Below are 20,928 nucleotides of genomic sequence, written 5' to 3'. Positions count from 1 at the left end.
TTAGTCTGTTACATTTTTTTTTTAAAAAAAGCAGTTCTGTGACATCTTAAATACTATGTTTTATGGCAGTGCAAGTTTTCATAGGCCAGAGCCCACTTTGTCAGATGATAGTTAGATTTATATGGCCTGCCTATGGAGAATTTCATCTGTCATTTGCAGTGAAACTGAAGCTTACAGCATTTAAATATTTAGCTATTTCAGGGCACTTCCTTCCTTATATTTGCGGAGAAGAATCACACAGACTCTAATAGGATTTATCAAAGTGGTAATACAATTAGTTAAGTCACATTTCTTATTATGGCATGCTTAAAATATCATGTTGCTATAATTGTCAGGACATCAGTGGATACAACAACAACAATGAAAGAAAGCAGATAGACCAAAAATTCTAAAACTATGGTTCAAATTTCTTGCTGAAGAAGCAAATTATGAAAAAATAGAAAGTAGCGCAGTGTTTGGATCTAACATAAAGAGAGTATTTTATAAATAAAATGGTAAAACGTTCTTGTTACATTTTTTTGCTCCATTATGACTGGAGTTACAAATATATGTTTGGGCCAGAAATAAACTAAAGCTTTATTTTCGTACTGATCTTAAATGATACAAGGATTTACGGTAAGTACACCAATATATGTGCTGCTTCAAAGCCTAAATTCCACCACCCCAATCACACACACATCCCTAGATTATAAACCTTAGCAAGCAGCCTTAGCCAATTCCAATTTTTAACATGTCATTAATTCATTGTTTCTGGAGCTTCAATCTGCTGACACTACAAGCTCAATTTAGAACTGGGGAGGCATCTCACTTTTCTTTTAAATGCTATTGACTATCTAACACAAAAACACCACTGTTTCGCCAATCCTTTTATAAATTTGCTAATCACTGTTCAAATTATTACATCACAGTAGCTGCCTCACACTTTCCAGCAGTAAAATGCAAGGGAACAAATCCCAGAAATGTAAACACTACTGGCATCCGAAATATTCTTTACGTCAAATTCATTGCGCCAAATTCCTTTTCTGTCCCTTAAGTGCGCCTTTCATACTCAAAATTCTAAGAACCTGTTATCTGATGCACTATCCCAGGAATCTAGAGGCATTTCCACAGAATAAATACAAAACTGCATTTTTAACAGGAAAGTGAAACACTTAACATATAATGTGCTGCTCTAGGGTGTTTTGACTACTGCTTTGCAAAGACTTGTGATAGCAGGTTTACCCATTTATCCTAAAACAGTGATAAAGAGTGTCTGAATGATTGCCAAATGCATGTCATATGTCGAAAGCAACTTGTGGGTAATGTCTTATTCTTCAGGTTAAATTTTTATTATCACAAGGAGAAAGCACTTGTATATCATGTCTAACTACTATGGCTGACATTTGTCTTGAGACACCCATTTTTTCTGCACAATGCAACTTTTCAGAAATGCAACTGAGCTGTGCATAACCAGTGTGTTTGTCCCTTTGCGAAATACCTGCAAAACCAGAAATGTAAAAGCAGCATACGTGTATGTGTACATACTCAAAACAACAGGAGGAAAAAGACGTTAAAGTATGTTAAGCAATGGCAGAAAAAAACCTTACGAAGTAACAATACTGCCATTGAATAGAGACTTTAGAAAGAGCACGCTCTGGCTTTTTCACCCTCCGATTTGGAATCTGCTCACAGTACTGCCAGCTTAACCAAAAAGGATTAACTCTCATATCCAACTGAGAACACAGATAATTCTCAGTAATTGGTAAAAAATGAAGATGAATGGGTCTGAGAGATAAGGAGCAATTAGCTCATCAGCAGTTACAGCTGTGCACTCAATCCGGATCCATCTCCTGAGTCTCGGCCCCTTTTAAAGAATCCAGGCAGGAGAAGCACACAGGACACCTCCTCCTTCCCAAAATCAGTGGTGTACCTGCCCATCATTCTTCCTCTTCCTTTTTATTTCCTCACTGTACACGACACCTGTCATAGCATTCTATGTAAATTACTACCTCCCCTAGGACCTAAGTCTACAGCCAATCTTCCTTTTCAACTTAAGGAAGGGGGGGGGGCGCAGAAACCAAATGACTACTGTAGACAGTCTTAAATTCCCTGTCAATCGTTTCATTATAGCAGCATCATCTGTTTGAAAATATAAGCAATTCCCTCATCTAATTATAGGGAGGATTTGAGGTTCATTAACATTGCCAAGCAAGAGATTCAGATGTGCAACCGCAGAGCTGTGCTCAGTGGCCTGCATGTGTTCTCTGTTTCCTTGCATTTGCTTTCTCAAGGACTCGAAGACTTTCTTTCCCCCCCGAAGCCATAAAATTAATTCTTCCTTCTAAAATAAGACACATGAATTGAGAGAAAGGAAATGACTACATTTTAAACTGTTCTGTTCTTAGAGGCAGCCACTTGAGGCAAATATTTTCTAATCAATTGCTTTGATACTCTTGCGCTGTCGTTTTGTAGAGCAAATAATATAATAAGAAGTTTAAGGAAGGCAAAAAAATTTCTCGGGCAACAGATCTTGACTTATCGTAAACATGCCTCTTATGTTTTGAACGTTGTAAATTTGTGCAGATAAAAAAGGAAGTCTGGTGTGTCAAGAACACCATTTCATTTTCAACACATCTTGTGGTTGACTCGTGGATCATTCTATCCAAGTCACTTACATTTCCTAACTAATGTGTTTAGAAACAGAGAACACTAAAGTCATTTCGATTGCTTCATTTCCTTAAAGAAATAATAGCAGGAGTTTTTAAAAAGTATAATTGCAGTTTAAACAATGAGATTTGTTTTTGGAACATCTGTTTTGAGATCATATTGTAAATGAACTCATTTCCTACTTTGCAAGCAATTTACTATTGTTGATCACTGTTTACAAGATATGTGGCTCAGTCATTAGGTAATGGCAAAGGTTCTTCACAGATCCTTGGAGAATGCTTTAGAATGTTTGCTCAGTATTATTCTGACATTAATGCTTAAAGCAGGGGGGAAATGGGTGATTTTCCCTTCCATCTTGATAAGCCACCATCCACAAAAATAGGTCATACCTGTATAGCATGCTTTCTTAAAACGTTCTTATAACTTTTTGGTCTCCATTTCTATCCTTTTCCCAATGAACATAGTCTGATATTATACAGTGGTACCTCAGGTTAAGTACTTAATTCGTTCCGGAGGTCCATTCTTAACCTGAAACCGTTCTTAACCTGAGGTACCACTTTAGCTAATAGGGCCTCCCGCTGCCGCTGCGCTACCAACGTGTGATTTCTGTTCTCATCCTGGGGTAAAGTTCTTAACCTGAGGTATTACTTCCGGGTTAGCGGAGTCTGTAACCTGAAGTGTTTGTAACCCAAGGTGTTTGTAACCCAAGGTGCCACTGCAGTATCTACACACACAAACACACAACTTCTACAGCTTTAAGAAAAAGCTTCAATTTAAAAACGCATGTTTTGTGTCCTCTTTGTGAAGGAGAAAATGATGTGTACCGGTACTTAGAATCCCATAAGTTCAAGGCTACCCCCATTCTCTTTAAAAGCCAGAGACGGTGCTGGACATGTGGCATCTATTGTATGTAAACATCGAGCTGTCTCCAGAGCCGAAGTGAATGGGAAATCCCCACCCAGGAGCTACATGCAAACACCATAGCACTCATCATTTATATAGCACTTCAAATGGTTCAAAGCACTTCAGATCCATTATCTCAGCAATCCTTACTGAGGATGCCAGGAGAGGTGTCAATTTTATTATTCCGTATTTTAGATTTGGGGAAGCGGGGTGGGGAGGAGAGTGAGACTGAGAAACTGTGGCTTCTCTAAAGCTAACCAGGGACTCGTAGTTCACAGCTAAGTGTCCTGGCTCTCAAAGTGAAGGCCCTCTATAGCAAGCCCAGGAAGCTGTCTTCTACTGAGTCAGACCACTGCTCTATCTTATGCCAACACTAACTGGCTGCCTGGCTTTGAGGAATCACAAGATTGGAAGGGATCTGAAAGGGTCATCTTGTCCAAGCCCCTGCAATGCGACTGGGGAGGTTGGCACCATGGCCAGAGCCAAAATAAGCCCTTACTGTAACAACTTCATGGCGAGCCCTGGCACCTTTTTTTCTAGAAAAAGGACATGGGGTATATAGGGGGAGGGATTCAGTGCCCCCATCATCCAAACTGATGATTTGCATTCTTAAGGATACAGCACTGATCACCTATTAGAGAATGGAAACAGAGACCTGATCCATGAAGGAAAACACAATGCTGCTTAATGAATACGAGTTTTACGAAGCACATTACACCTTTTGTACATGTGGTTAGCATTCATAAAGGTGATCTGCATGTGGAACCTTGGTTCTGCACACAGATTTGTGTGTGTGCGCACGTGCACACACACACACACACACAGATAATAATAATAAAAATGGACACCTATATAACTAGTGAGTGGCTAGAATCCACATCATCAGATTTTGTTCTTGGGCTGACCTTTCAGATAGCATTCCCCCCCCAAACCTGAACAGCTCCAGCATGTTCAAGCTATTTTATCCCTATTTTTTTTTGGGGGGGGGGTTATTCTGGGACCACCTTCTATAAGGCCAGTTAAGGAAAAATATGATTTGCACCTCTTTGGATCCCAGCCAGCTTATTTTTGCATTTGCATTAAAGAAATAATTACAGAAATAAAAGGCTTTCTACTAAAAATGAATGTGACCTTGCTCTTAAAGGGGGGGCGGATCACTTTATAAGATCATACTCTTAAGAATAGTACGGCTTTGATGTCTGGCTTATGTAGCTGTTACTTTAAACAACCAGGCTAAAATAATTTATCTCTGCTGCATGCTCTGTGAGAAGTTGCCACTAAAAAGAATCCAGGACATTTTTCCTTCTTATCTGCAGTGTAGCTGGTATCAGCCAAGCTGTCACAAGACAGTGCTTGATATAAACAAGAGATTGCAAAGACATCTCAGTAATCAATATTAGGATGGCTACAGTATGGGAGCCCCAACCACTGCATATCATTTGTCTCAAGCATCTATTTCTATGACCAAATGAAGCATTAATTCAAATCATAAATCTATGGTGATTTAAAACTGGGAATGAGCACCTGCCTGCTTTAATGATTTATTTTGTACATTTCAGTAAGCAGGAGATTTGTCCATATGAACTGACAGGTCACCTTCAGATGCCAGTACTAGACGGTTTATCACCATGCAGACTAGCATCTCATCTTAGCAAGTAAATATTAAACTAAAAGAATGCTAGCTGATTGTGGAAAGGAGAGAACAGGGATTGCGGCTATATATTTTATTTAAGCCACACTTGCAGCCCTACATGCGGATTTCTTGTTTCCCAAAGCTTAAAAGGCTGCAACAAAAAGTGGGGAGGTAAGAGAAGTAATAAATGATTAGTTTTTATTGTAGTTTACCTCCTTCAGATCATTTTATTTGGTGATTTTTCCGTCGCTGCTATGATCATAGTGATTATGGTTATTTTAGAGTACCTACAGTAAGGGACGCGGGTGGCGCTGTGGGTAAAAGCCTCAGGGCTTGCCGATCGAAAGGTCGGCGGTTCGAATCCCCGCTGCGGGGTGCGCTCCCGTTGTTCGGTCCCAGCGCCTGCCAACCTAGCAGTTCAAAAGCACTCCCGGGTGCAAGTAGATAAATAGGGACCGCTTAGTAGCGGGAAGGTAAACGGCGTTTCCGCATGTGGCTCTGGCTCGCCAGAGCAGCGATGACCCGGAAGTGTCTGCGGACAGCGCTGGCCCCCGGCCTCTTGAGTGAGATGGGCGCACAACCCCAGAGTCTGTCAAGACTGGCCCGTACGGGCAGGGGTACCTTTACCTTTTACTTACAGTAAGGGCTGTACCTAAAATAAAATACTAAAATACTCCAACTTCAGGTTTACTGTCTGAGAAAAGCACCCAAGATCAAAGTGGAGAAGGCGGTGCAATTTTAGAATGCCCTGGGTACCCGAGGACAGAGAAATGGCTTCCAGTTTGTGGAATTCTCTCCCCAGGAAGGCTCACCTAGCACCTTCATTATTCATCTTTAGGTGCCAGGAAAAAATGCTCCTCTTCAACCAGGACTTCTATCCCACAATGTGTTTGTGGGGGTTGTGGGTTTGTTTTTGTTCTTATTGTGTATTTTGTGTTTTTATTTTGTGTTTTTATGCTGCAAATTTCCCTGAGATCTTCAGATGAAGGGCAGTATATAAATTTAAATAAATAAACAAACAGATCTCCCACCAGACTTTGCTCCTCCAAGAACTCTCCTTATCTGTTTTTCTTTGTTTTGCTGATGTCTAGAGGAACTGCAACGTGCTCTTCCTCGTTTGCTAAAGAAGTAACATGCTAAACATGTGAATTTGTATGTATGGATAGACTTGAAGCTGTTATGGGTGGTTACTGAACTAAGCCACTGTTTCAAAGCATTTTATGTTCAGGGAACACTTTTCACACTGATTTGTCTGCTGTGGAACCCCTGAATGTTTTGAAGGATGCTTGGGCACGTTTGCAGGGGTATGCTCAGACAATGTGGGGTCTCTGGCCAGGCACAGGGAATATTATGTGCCCTACAATATACCAGGAGCACCATCTCGCCCTCAGGATTATGGAGGCCCACCACTGCGGCACGGATGTGCAACGTCACATGCACACACCTGCATGTTGCAGCGCGATTTGGAGGCGGGTACCTCTTCCTCCTCCTCTCCACAGCCAGCAAGGCACCCTTTTCCATGGGGAGGGGCTCCAACTCAGAGGCAAAGAGACTCTGCCTCCGTGTCAAACCTCTCCCCTCTGGGAAAGGGTGCCTCACTCGCTGGCTGCAGAGTTGAACTGTCCCTCTTTCTGTGGCTGCAGCAGACAGAGTGACAGTTCAGCTCCGCACCCTTTTCCATGGGGAGGGCCTTGGACTTGGAGGCAGAGACATGCTGCTTCTGCATCCGCCCCCTCCCAAAGGGTGACGGTGGAGGTTGGAGCTGAACTGCTTCTCTCTTGGAGACAGCACCACAAAGACTGGCTGGCTGCCTCTCTCTGGCTTTGCTCATTGACTTTGTGGGGTGTTTGGCCCCCGCCACCTCCTGGAGTTGGCTCTTATGCAACAAACCCATCATTCCTGTGTTTGCACAACTACTAATCTCTCCACAAGACCATATACAAATACTGCCATCTGAATACTATGCTCAATGGTTCTAATATAGAGATTCAAGGGTAAAAAAACACCACATTGATATGAACATCAAAATCTAACTGTACTGTAAACAGCGCTTCCAAATAAGCTAGCAATGACATTTGTACAGCTTATTTTAAACCCTGTCCTGTTTTTTTTTTTGGGGGGGGGGGTTGTTCAATGCAGGTGCCATTGACACTGTGCAGAATAATGGTTCCTCTAGATCTCTCATTGTTTACTGTGACAATGGGTCGTTAAAAGAGTCTCATTGTTAAGCACTGATTGATCTGGTTCTATTATTAGTTTGTATTCTTAGGGCTGCAAGGGGGGTGGGGCAAGCTGTATCATGGTGACAGAAACATCCTCATCCCAGAAGTTCCAAGCAGAAGCAAAAAAAAAAAAAAGTGCAAGCCGATCCGAGAAGAGTGATGGATGTGGATTAAGCATGCAGTGTGTTTGGGTTTTAATACATCTGATGCATGAGAAGGTGGACTGGGCAGGCTCCAAATCACTTGCACAGTTGACAAAAGGAAGTGCAGCGCAGAGGCAAAGGCCAGGTACTATAAAAAATACTGTTCTGTTCTACATTACTGTCAGGGGTTCAGGGAGAGAGGCACAGATGAGGGAGGAGACTGAGAGCGAGGGGGAAGAATCCCGGAACGAGGAGGAAGAGGATGACAATGACTTGAGGGTTTCCATGAGTCTCTCAAGTGAATCGGAGGATTCCCAAAAGGGGGCGCCCCTGGTCAGGCCAAGGGGAGCCACAGGGGGGACTCGTCAGGAGCAGGGGAGCAGCAGGGGAACCCCGAGTGGGAGTGGGAGATCGGGGGCCGGCTTCCCCGCTGGAACGGAGTGAAGGGGGTGGAGTTCCCAGTGTGACAGACGAAGCAGAGCAGGAAGCAGAGAGGGGAAGGAGATCGGGGCAAGACGTCCTGCCGGAAGGGGCGGAGAGTAGTACAGAGAGTAGTGTAGCTGTCAAGAGGAAGGTCAGGGGTAGCAAACGCACGCCAAGTTCAAATGTGGAGGCGCGCGGAAATGCAGAAAGCCCGGAGGAGGAGCCTGGTCCCAAAGCACGAAGGAGGGGGGAGCAGTTGTCTGGGGATTCAGCGTCAGGGGAATCCAGGAGGGGAGAAACCCAGGGGGGCAGAAAGACCCTGCGGAAAAGGAAGGACAGGAAGAGGTGGACCAGCACAAGCCTCTTAAACTGGTGTAGAGGCGGGACTGATTCAGAGGGGACTTCAGCGGTCTAAGCATAACAGACGTGGGGCTGCGCGCCTCGGCTGTGGAGCAAACAATGTACTTCAATAAAGACTTTTGTAAATAAAGTGGACTTGGCGTTGGTCTCTTGTGAGCTGGGACCTGAGGCGGCCCTGACAATTACAAATGGAAAAATATGTGGAGGCAGAGATGTATAGGAACATGCTTGCAGACTATCAGGTTGTTCCATATGCTGCATTCGTCTCAGACCTGGATTCATGATGCAACACAGAGGCTGAGAATATTTTGGCTGAAAACATTTGTTGTCACCAGGACCCACCCACCTTTCTCCTCCAGGCGGCAAGGTATTCTGATGCTCAGAAGGGCAGCACCATCTCAGGGTGGAAATCCCCGGCTGCTCTTTTGAGCTCTAAGCTTGGAGCTGGGGGAATAGGAGAAATCAACCCCCTCCCCAAAACAGCTCAGAGCCAGTGGGGCAGAGGCCTGATGTGCAGCTTTGTCACATAGACCAGGAGGCTGGCCGGCCTGGGCTCCCAAGAGGTGTTCTGGGTTCACAACGCCCCTTCAGTGCGGAGGGCACCCCACACATTTCTAAACATTCATCTCCAGCTTCATGCTGAAGGGACGAGGTGGAAGCACATCCGATTGTCCCAGCTTGTAGTTCCAGGTTCAGGATCATTTAGCTAACCAGAACCCAGAACCAAAGCGAGGATAAGTGAGATTATGGATCCCTAATCCAATATCATCATTCTTCTGACCTCATCCTGGGGCTATTTAGACCAAGGTTATTAACAAAACTCTGTTCATTGTGCCTCAGACCCAGATTTATAGGGACAAAAATGCATGGCACTTAAACACCAGTACCAAAATATCAGCCACACTTACACATGTATATGTGTGTCTGTGCGATAACTAATTCAGAAAAATAAAGGCAAGTCCAGAGAAAATGAAGGAAATTGAGACTTGCAGAAAGGATGCTGGAGTTTTAGTCCCATTCTTAAAGTATTAGGATCGTCAACCAATTATTTCTGAGCAATTGCCTGACTTTTAAATGAATTATCACTTAATTAAATGGCCATATTTATTATTACAAAACCCTCAACATGGATGTCTTTTTGAGATATGAAAGAAAGTATAAGAGAGCTTAACATTTAATCAAAATACTATGCACTGCTGGCAAGAAATGGCACCCTCAATAATGCCTTTTATATTTCCTACTAGACTCTAAATAGCCTCAAAAAGTAAGCAAGCCCTACTAAACCTGTCATTTTGAACAAGTCATTTTACTTTTGTCACGCTACATGTTAAAAAATAGAAGACGTTCTTCATACCTCTCCTTTTCTCAATTGCTTAAAGGCAGCACCTACCCGTTCTCCCCCTTTAAAAAATATATGGCGTGTACTGTGCTTCTTGCAACCAATCCCTGCTCATTTCATTCAGCCAAGAATACTATTCTTGTTTCTTTGCCGTGTGCTTCCCCCGCCCCACCCACCAGCACATACCCTCCTTTGAGACCACTTTTAGCAGTGACCATTAAACTTCTGTGTTCATATCCATCTTCGCCATTCCCGAAACAGTTTTCCTAAGTGTACCTGTAGCTCCTCAACCCCCCGCCCCACCCCACCCCCGGTTGCTGAAACATTAACAGAAAAAGGAAGGGGAAAATGGCCTCAGAATCTGCTGACATGTGCACATTTGTTCCTTTTGTTCTTGGGCATGGGTTAAATAATAAATATGTACAGGAAGATTCAGAACAAAAAAGTTGTCAAGTTGTCATCCTTAAGAATAACCTCAAAAATTTGCAGAATACAAAAAGAGGAATATATTAGATTGTCATGTCTGCTTTATGTCTACGCGACCTCTGCCATGTACAATGGTTAACAGCACTAAAACTCCGCTTTCAGTTCACTTACTTACATTTATCTCAGAGAGCAGAAGGGAGCCATTACAATGGAATGACCTTAAAAGCTACCATAATTTTAAGTATATTTTAGCAAAGGAAATTTACGACATGTGTAAACACATCATGTTAACCCTGCATCTTATTAGACAGAGAGTCGTGCTAATGGTTCCAAATATTTAACATATGGTGGGGGCAGAAGAAGTTATCATTTAGGAATTTATCCATGAAAATTCAATACACAGTGGGTTGGATCCAGACTTAGTCAAGCTTAGGTCCACTCTGGGGATGCCTACATCTGGATCCAACCCAGTATTTCCAAACTTTGTTTCATGTGTTCGTTATTTCTCTTTCAGCACTTGTAATGGAAGACTGGAATACCCACCAGACTGTGCAGCCTAATGCCTGCATTTCATTGGTCCAGTTGAATTCATCAAGACCAAAACAACCTTGCACACAATATTTCTCTACTTAACTTGGCTGGGATTGGGCTGTTGAGTGTTTACTTCCGGTAGGACAGTGGGATACTGTGATATTTTTCTGTTTCATATAACCCTACCTACCTAGATTTTAACAATGAAAAGTCACCATCCAAATGTTTTTCTTTTAAATAATATAATAACGGGTCAGCAAAGAACCACATGCAAAAGTAATATTCTTACAATAGTAGCAAAAACAAATAATGCAAGAATCAGTATTGTTATCTATTATGGTATTACTTATATAAGAATTCTATTTTAGATCGGAAACTTACCCACACTAGAATTCAGATCCCCATTCTCAGACTCTGCTCCGTGCTGATTATTACTGGCATGATAGTTCGACATAGCTTCTAATTTAATTTTTTTCACCTTCATTGCTTCTGCAATGGCTGCATTGGTGGCAGCGGCTGCTGCAGCAGCTGCAGCTGTCAGACCTAAAAAGAGACAGGAATGGAACTAAATTAACTTCTACCAACTTTCCATTGAAACTGATACTCTTCTCGCATCATCTGCCACCAAAAGGAATTGACTAAGTTACTAAGAAGAAAATTCAGCAATACACAATTTGGTGTGCGACATTTTCTTCCAAATTTGTTTACAATACCAAATTCTCGACGAAGGCATGAGTTTTAAAAAGAAGAAGTCAGCTGTCCAAAATGTAACCAAATAAACTTAAAAGTCCAGAAGATTGCAAGCTGGGAATGGTTTTTCTGTCAAGTCCTGTTAGTAAAGCTGTCAAACTTGTGTTTTTATCCACTCAGTGGTGGATGTAAGCTTTGGCTCATTACCTTAAGAGAGTGCATGCTAGTTCTAAACCAAGAAATACAGTAAGAATTCTGATTTTGTTCTCAGGCACGAGACACGTTACGAAAATAAATTTGATTCTGTAACTTGTGCACAAACCAAGTTATTTGCTTGGGCTATACCTGTCTCCAATACCACTTTCTTATTTATGCTTCATTGCAACCTTTAAGTGCACCTTTTTCAATGTGGCCATCCATTCACTAACAGCAGGGTCTCCAAAGGAGGTGTTTTTGGTGGTTTTTCCTCATTTGTATCATAAGGTAAAGGTAAAGGTACCCCTGCCCGTACGGGCCAGTCTTGACAGACTCTAGGGTTGTGCGCCCATCTCACTTAAGAGGCCGGGGGCCAGCGCTGTCCGGAGACACTTCCGGGTCACGTGGCCAGCGTGACAAAGCTGCATCTGGCGAGCCAGCGCAGCACACGGAAACGCCGTTTACCTTCCCGCCAGTAAGCGGTCCCTATTTATCTACTTGCACCCGGGGGTGCTTTCGAACTGCTAGGTTGGCAGGCGCTGGGACTGAGCAACGGGAGCGCACCCCGCCGTGGGGATTCGAACCGCCGACCTTTCGATCGGCAAGCCCTAGGCGCTGAGGCTTTTACCCACAGCGCCACCCGCGTCCCCATTTGTATCATACTCTTCCTCTAAATCTCTGCCAATAACAAAAACTAAATTACCACTGTAAGACAGTCTTGTTTTGGCCATCTCTTAATGGCTATAGTAAAACAAGTGTGGAGAAATGTCTGTGTTGTGCCTAGGATCCAAAGTGTCTTCTACTCTTTGAGTGGAAAGTTCTTCTGCTGCTAACTAATAAGATTGCAATTTTCTCTTTCCAAATGTAGCCCTTCATATCACACTGAAGCCCACTCTGGAAGCCCTCAACTATTAAGAGCTGATTTTCAGACACTGCGTGCTGTACGGTGAGGAAGAATTAGAAAGGAAGGCCCTGCACAAACATGTCCTACAGCATGATGCCAGGGGTATGCCCCGGAAAGGGCAACATTTTGGTTGGCCACCAATGCCACTCATAATGTGTTGAACCCTGTACGTAACATATAGTCAGAGCAGTTTGTAACACAGCCCAGTCCACAACTGTGTTGCACCACAAAGCGAGAGGAGGATGTACTGCTACATCTGGCAAATCCGAGCCAATTCTGAGATCCATAAACCATATGGCCCACTAATCATTTGCCGTCCTGTGACACTAATGCGGCTGGCAGGTGTGGCTTCGATAGTCAGAAGATACAGGACTGCAGCACTTGTAGTGTGGAACTGAAGTGAAGGAACTCTAACTAGCCCAACCAGTTGCAAAGCTTCTGGATTTGGAATAGAGGAGTTCTATAAAAGCACACCAGCATGGAACAAAAGGCAAGTTGTGGATTGTGCACTAGGTAATCATTACCCCGGTTTTTATTCAAACTCATATTGTGTTTTTCATGTTCTCTAGGTCATTTGGATAAGTGCTGCTTGCCATTAATTAAATTAGATGGAAAAATCAATATATGAAAGCAATTTTAAGATAAGCCCAATAACTACTCTGAATTTTTAAAAAAGTATTTCTTGTTTTCTCCTAGCATTTGTTCCAAAGAATTGTAAACAAGTGTGTAAAAAAGAGAGAGAGAAGTCAGCCTATTACAGTTGCAGGCAGCAGTTATCATTAATATTCCGAAATTGATAAGCTGTTTATGTCTGGCATTCTTCCTGCTGATTATTCAGTGAGACAGGCCACTTTATAAATATCTCATCACTCCAGCGTCACACAAATTTCATCGACAGTGCTCCTGCACAGCTATTAGCAATATGAATCTAACCATTACAAGAGGGAGGAAAAATCGAACATGTGGCATTAATACGCAGTCCTGGTTCCTAACCATCTGATAGGCAGATGGCGTAAAGTGGATTCTCCAGCTGAAATGAAGGGGCACATCATTTAAAACCTTGTTTGCATTCTAACTGATATCAGTGCCATATTGATATACATGATACATCATGGCAGTATTTGAACAATCTAGTTTGTTTCAGTCATAAATGTTTACAGCCTTGTTTTTTATCTTTAGAAGCATGTTCTGAAGCGCGTATTTTTAATTTATGAAATCTATTGTTTACTTCTGTGGAACCAGGAGATTAGCAAGACGCAGGAATATGAAATTTCCGCAACCACCACAGAAGGATGAATAAAGTACAGGGCGATGTGCTTTTTTTCTTTCTTTAATAAAGACCGTTAGTAGAGGAATTAAAAAATTAGCTGAGGCATTTTATGCATTAAATGCATTTATTCATTAAACCTCCCAGCTTTTCCCCCCATGTGACATACTTAGAAGTTTAATGCTTTAACACAGCTATTCATTTAAAGCTCTCACTGTGTACAATTAATCTTGTCCAACAATTTAATTCAAGAAGCAAAACATCAAAAAGTAAAGTTCAATTCAACAATCGTGGTTCTGAAGTAATCTTCCCTACTGCTGACAGTTCCTATAGACTCGTCGGGAAAAGTCTGTTCAAGGTGTCTTGTAAGAGCAGGGTGAGCCTGAATTATAACTCAATTCAAAGCTCTTCAAGTCTTAGCAGAAACTCAGCTCTTAACCTCAGCCAGACACTGAAAACCTAAAGAAACACACACTGAATGAGCTCTTTTAGCAAATCCCCTTCTTCACCACAGTGCTATCCAGCAGAACAATTTTCTCTTCCCTCACACATCTAGGAAGGCTCAGTGCTGAGATTCTAATTTACCAAGTTTGAAAAGGGATAATGTTCGGTTTTCTTTAATATTTTGTTTTGGCGACTAAAGTTCACTTCCAACAAAAATCTCCAGAAACAAAGATAATGCCTTTCTGAAGAATGCATCTGTGGGAATGTCTCCTCCCCAATGAATCTCTTTGAAGTAAGTATGTACTTACTTTGAAGTAAGTATGTATTCTATGATTCTACCCATAGGGCTCAGGGAAAGCCATTCTCAGTGATGATGCCACAGTCTGCAGTTTGCCACCTAGGGAGCCCCGTCAAGCCACATCATTAATGACGCTGAAGGTGCAGGGTGAAAATCGCGGTGGTGGTAGTGGTTAAATTCCACTGCTACTTTTTGAACTATTTCTGTTGCTTTCACTGTTATAGTCCAACCCATCTGTTTAAACTGTTCTGATTTACTAGGAACAGGCTGTTTTCTGATAGCTGTCACTAATCTTTAGGATACAGGTGCTTCATTAACATTTCTTGAGTGAGTGTAACATGTAGTTAGGACAAGTGGACTAAATAAAGAGTACTTAAAACCGCCTGTGAGATAGCTGGTCACAGAACTAGCAAATATAATATAGCATATTGGAAGTGGAGTAAAGATGATACTGATGAGTAATAGCGAAAGGGGTGGGTGGGGCGTTTTCTTTAAAATGAAAATGCGAATCACAAGAACATCCATACTTTGCAGGGAGGGGTGAACTGTTGGAAAGTGTAGTTTGCTGGTTTCATCTCTTCCGATTATTGTAATTTGTGCACGGTTGAAGCAAAATCGAAAACTTTTCGTCTCGATGCTATAGACTCCCCTGTGCAAAGAAATGAATTTTTCCTGGGGATACCCAGCCAGATGGGCAGGGTTTAAATAATAATAATAAGTAGTAGTAGTAGTAGTAGTAGTAGTAGTTACTAAATGTATGGAACTGCTCAATGATTGCCAGATATTCATTAAGGAAATCCAGCCTCTTTAAAAGCCCCAAAGCAGCTAAAGAATATCTAGTATTTTTCAACCCAGTTCCTTCGTCAGATGCTTTACCTAATTTTCTGCCCCACCTGCTGCAGCAAGTAGTTTTAATTTTGTCTCGCAGCAGGCAGGGCAGAAGAATGGGCACAGGGCTAAGGGATGGCTAGGCATGAGAATGCCAATTTGGGGGTAGGAGGTGGGATAAAAGCCAATATAACTCACCAAACAATTACTGCAGCAATTGCATCCACTATAACCAGAGTTTTTAAAGGACAGTCAGCTCGTCAGATTGCTACTTGGTAATTTAGTCATGGTGCATAGCAACAAGTCCAATTGATTTTGATGTCACTTACTTCGAAATAACAGTATTATTTCACAATTCAAATAGAACTAATTCTTTTTTTTCCCTTTGAAAAACCCTTCTAGAGACCTCATATTCAACTCAGGATCCATGTAGTCCCTGTGTAATGACGATCTAAATAGGCCATAGAAGACAAAATAATTTTGCTTTCGAAAGCAGATGATGACCCATACGTATCTATGTGTGTTTCAGCAGAAAGTTGTATGCAATACAGAAAAAATAAAAAAACCCATGCAATTTCAACATGACTAACTTTCTTTGGATCGAAGTTGATAGGTTTAAAATATTTTTAAAACAATCTGCTTTGCTTTCAAATCAATATTAAGATAAATTCACTTTCATGGTAATTAATAACTTATACTTCCATTTTTAGAAGTATGTAAACCTCTTAAAGATTAAGAACATTTTTCTTCCCATAGTCAAATTTGCTTAGGCTGAAATCTTATGCATATTTCCATAGCCCCAAGGAATTCAGTATAAGTAACTTCTGAGTACACCTACATAGGGTTGCATAGTAAAATTCATGACACTCGCAAAGTTGTTGAGCTTTTTGTAGGAAGTCCTCAAAATTGTTGAGCTTCTTTGAGCTGTTTCCACTGCTTTTTCCATCGCACTGCCATACATCCCATTTCCCCAGCACCAGTTTTACACCCGAAAACCAGGACATGTCAGGAATTTTCATGACATATGGCAAGCCTAGGATTGCACTGTCGGTATATTTATCCATTTGCATGATTTACTTGACTGCTCTTCATCAAAACAACCTACGGCTGTTTACAGTACATCATGAAACAATAAAATACAACCATACCATTATAATAATGGATCTCAAACTTTTTCCCATTGACCACTTTAAAATTGCTTATGGTCATGGTGAACCACTTAAGTGTTACTTTTCCCTGTTGTAATGTGGTGTGCTAGATGCTGTATGATTTTTTTATTGCATCTTTATTGCTTCTTTTATTTCTTAGATTGTATATTATTGTTACAATTTGCATTCTCATGGAAAGCAAATCGTCATACAATAAAATACAATATAAGAAATAAAAGAAGCGATAAAAGTGCAATTAGTGTGGACATACCAGACCATGTGAATGAAGCTCATGGAACACAATTTAGGAAGCCCTGCATTACAATCAATAAAACATTAAAATCAAAATTTACATACCATACTAACAGTCCAGCAGCAAGTAAATTAATATAAATAGCCTAGCACAAGCATCAAGCTGTCCCAAAGGCCTGAGTAAATAGATTACTCTTTAGCAAATGATGGCAACTCAGCATCAGTGATTTTCAACTCACTTCCAAGGGCAGAGGGTTCCACAAGCAAAGCACCACCACAAAGAAGGCCCTACCCCGTCAATTACATGAGTTAATCCATTCAATATATACTTTGCAAATCCCAAATTTCTCTCTATCCAATATGCTACCCTTAAGGCCTTTCTATTAATTACATCCTATTGATTGTCACAGTGGTTCATGATGAGATGTTCTTACACTGATCTTCTCTTGTAGGGATGCTTATTTGCCGCTCCTGGGTTTCTTTTGTAGCATCCCTGCTTTTTTAAAATCTCATGCTGTAATCTTATGCACACTTTCTTAGTACTAAGGGCTACTGGACTCGGTGGGCTTGCTTCTGAATAAAAGCACAGAATTACGGTGCTAGGCTGCAATCCTAAAGGTAATTATGAAGTAAGAAAACAGCACGGAAAATCAATGGCACTCATTTTCACTTTTTTATTTAAAAAAGTCTAACGGAACATATCCAATTGCTTAAAATAACAAAACACCTACTACATATTTTCAGCAGGATCTTGTTTTCTGATTAGATTCAATGGAGTTTACTAAGTTTACTCAGATTTTAACTACATATAATATACAGAAACCACCAAATAAAAGACTACATTTTCTATGAAGAGTCTGAAATATTGCAGATGTGCGTACAGAATCAAAACAATTCAATTAAGAGTGTAGATTTCTTTTTAACAGTCATCTCTTCAAAAGCAATAGATTTTCAGTCCTCATTCAGTCTGTTGCATTATTCATTTCATGTGCAACCTCAAGCTGGACCATAAATTGTTACTTTATCTAATCAAAGGCGACTTAACTCTACAGAAGGTCAAAGGTTTAATTTTGTGAAGTATTATCTTACGCTATGAGTTTAACCGAAAAATAGAAGAAGAAAAACAGCCAAGAAACTGGTAATAAATGAACCTTTATAGCCTCAGGCATTGGTCTAGTTAATAAAGTTTCATTGAAGGTTTCTTTCAACTGTTACGGACAAGAAGGTTAAAAAAAAAACTTAAATTACAGCCATGTGTGACTTTTAAGACAGGAATTCTTTTTTATCTGAACCTCCCCAGCCTAGAAGTAAGACAAAGAAATTATCTTCAATTTCTTAACCAAAAATGCATGCTTTTAAAAAGATAAAAAAGCACAGATATATCTTTAAAATAAAATATAAAAAAACCAGCAAAGGTCAACTTTTGAAAGAGAGAAATGCTACTTGCTGACAATGAATCTTGTGTACTGATCTTTTCAAGCAATGTTTCCTTAAAATGTGTAGGGATGCATTTACCAATCTGTATGGAGACAAAGAACTGGGTCACTTCCAAAAGGGAAGACTTAGGGTGATTTTGTCCATGTTTCCGTGAATTCATTGGGACTTAATTCCAAATAAGTTTGCACAGGGTATCAGATAGGGGAAATGCCATTTTGCCTTCATCAAGTCTTCTTCTGAATAAGCATTTATTTCTGGGATTTGTATGTCACACTGTAATATAAAAGTTCTCTGGCGGCTTACATCCCAGAATAACATGCAAACCTCGTCCATGTGCATCAAAACATGTCAGCACCTTGAATTTAGCTTTCAATACGAGGCCTTGTTCCAGGTATAGTAAAAATAATTTAGTCATAAATGTGGATAGTTCCTTGGGGATTATATAACACCTACCAGTAGCAGAGCAGCTGTACATATGTGCGAGTCCATAAACATCTAAAAGACAAACTCCAAAGAATGGTGAACATCATCGTGACCTGCTCACTACTGCATGCACAGGAACATATTCTCTATCTAGTGCTACAGTTTGTTTGTTTGTTTGTTTGTTTGTTTGTTTGTTTGTTTATGTTGATGTCAAACCTTAATGGACTTTCCTTTTTTGGCACACTTTCCAGAGTTTCAACTTTTCTTTCTAATGCATGGACAGGCTATTATTATTATTATTATTATTATTATTATTATTATTATTATCTGACAAAACTTAAGGTATCATACATCTAAAAATAACAACTGCTAAAAACATGGGGGGAAATGCTCATTAAAGACCAATTAAACATTGACAGAATTAAAGCTATCTAAAACTATGCACAGTTTTAAAAGAGCTTTGGACAAAGGTGGGGGAATCTCCTTCCTTGGAGATTTTGAAACAGGTGGCCATCTGCCAGAGATGCTTTAGCCGTGATTGTTGTATTGCAGGGTGTTGGACTACAAGACCCTTGGGGTCCCTTCCAACTCTACAATTATATATAAAGGTAAAGGGACCCCTGACCATTAGGTCCAGTCGTGACCGACTCTGGGGTTGCGGTGCTCATCTCGCTTTACTGGCCAAGGGAGCCGGCGTACAGCTTCCGGGTCATGTGGCCAGCATGACTAAGCCGCTTCTGGCAAATCAGAGCAGCGCACGGAAACACTGTTTACCTTCCCGCCGGAGTGGTACCTATTTATCTACTTGCACTTTGACGTGCTTTCGAACTGCTAGGTTGGCAGGAGCTGGGACCGAGCAATGGGAGCTCACCCCGTTGCGGGGATTCAAACCGCCGACCTTCTGATCGGCAAGTCCTAGGCGCTGTGGTTTAACCCACAGCACCACCCGCGTCCCTATACAATTCTATATAAAAGTGTATAAAAACCACACCAATAATTACAATAAAAAGAGCACGGCCTTCGCCCTTCATTAAAAGCAGTCAGTTCCCCAAATCCTGTTGGAACAAGGAAGTTTTCCCTTTCAACAAAGAGGGAGCCAGTCAAGTTTTCTGGAGAGGGAATTGCACAGGCCACACCGTTCATCACTCTTGTATACCTGCTCTGAATGCCCAACATCCTGTGCCTATTTTGCTGCAGGCTGAGGGTTTCGCCTCTCTGCAGGGTCACCCTCATATTCTTTCTGGGTCAGGATGTACCTACATCTTTGTAGGTCTGTGACAAGGTTACACAGGCAATGTACTCATGTGCAGCTGCCCATGCAATGCAGTGGGTGTTTGGGGCTTGATCAGTCTTCCTGATATTGTGGGCATATATGCGCACAGCAGAAATGTTTCAACAACAGAGGTACAAAAGATATCACCAATAAGCGTAATTAGACACACACACACACACACACACACACACACACACACACCCTGCATTTCAGTTATACAATACAGTCAGAAACAGATAAATAACACCAAAACCATTTAACACATCCTTATCCGTTAAAATTTAGTCAAATTTTTAGCTACATGGACACAATTAGTTAATTGTAACAATGCGACAATTCAGAATTACTGAAAGGACAAGTTCGTGCCTGCGATTGCAAGTAATAGAGCTAAACAATCGTAATCTTTCTATCACCAGGAGCTTTTGTTGTCGCTTTTCCCTTCAGTCCTGCTAATCCACAGCTTAACACAGAATGTGAGGCAATGGTCCTTTGGCTGAATTAATGTCTAAACACCGCTGTGCAAGTGTACTGGAAGATGCATAATACTGTTCCTTTCACATCCCCAACCTTGAAAACACAAATGGCTGGTAAGTAAATAAGGTGAAAGGTAAAAGTAAAGGGCCTTCCTGCCGCTGCGGTACCTATTTATCTACTCGCACTGGCATGCTCCTGAACTGCTAGGCTGGCAGGAACTGGGACAAAGCAATGGGAGCTCACCCCGTCACGCAGATTCAAACTGCCAACCTTATGATCAGCAAGCCCAAGAGGCTCAGTGGCTACCCATGTCCCTTTCGGTAAGTAAATATATAAAGTGAAAAGGTCTACTCACCTAGATAAAAAATATGCCAGTGCTTAACTTTCCAATGTCAACCCCACGGTCTAGAATGACTCTGCAAAACGGGAGCTTTTCATTTACCGCAACTGACCCAACCCAAGTTCCCTAGAACATGCGTACAGATGCCGGACAATCTCATAAAACGAAAACAAAATAACAAGAAGCAGTGCAGACTTAGAAATGACTAGAAGCTGGGGTTGCCAACTCTCAAAATAAAATGCACTAGTATCTTGGCTGGGCCTGGAGCAGAGTTCAGGGCAGTCTAGCAGTGATGCTAGAATAGTGCACAGTGTTTTCAAGCTAATCTG

The 20,928-nt window shown here is 41.4% G+C and overlaps 1 protein-coding gene across 7 annotated transcripts in view; it reads right to left on the bottom strand.

The window, feature by feature from the left end:
- Nucleotides 1-20,928, bottom strand: part of DACH1 (dachshund family transcription factor 1) — a 344,361-nt gene that overhangs the window by 158,866 nt on the left and 164,567 nt on the right. For 6 of the 7 annotated variants that reach the window (XM_028728383.2, XM_077927779.1, XM_077927781.1 and 3 more), the window contains exon 3: nt 11,008-11,169. The exons of the other annotated variant lie outside the window; for it this stretch is intronic. In XM_028728383.2, coding sequence (XP_028584216.2) covers nt 11,008-11,169 — 162 coding nt within the window. The remainder of the gene's footprint in view (nt 1-11,007; nt 11,170-20,928) is intronic. 7 annotated transcript variants of the gene reach the window in all.

Source organism: Podarcis muralis, chromosome 4 (assembly GCF_964188315.1).
Source record: "Podarcis muralis chromosome 4, rPodMur119.hap1.1, whole genome shotgun sequence".
Lineage (NCBI taxonomy): Eukaryota > Metazoa > Chordata > Lepidosauria > Squamata > Lacertidae > Podarcis > Podarcis muralis.
Note: the sequence above shows the minus strand (reverse complement) of the source record. Positions and strands in the feature narration are given on the sequence as shown.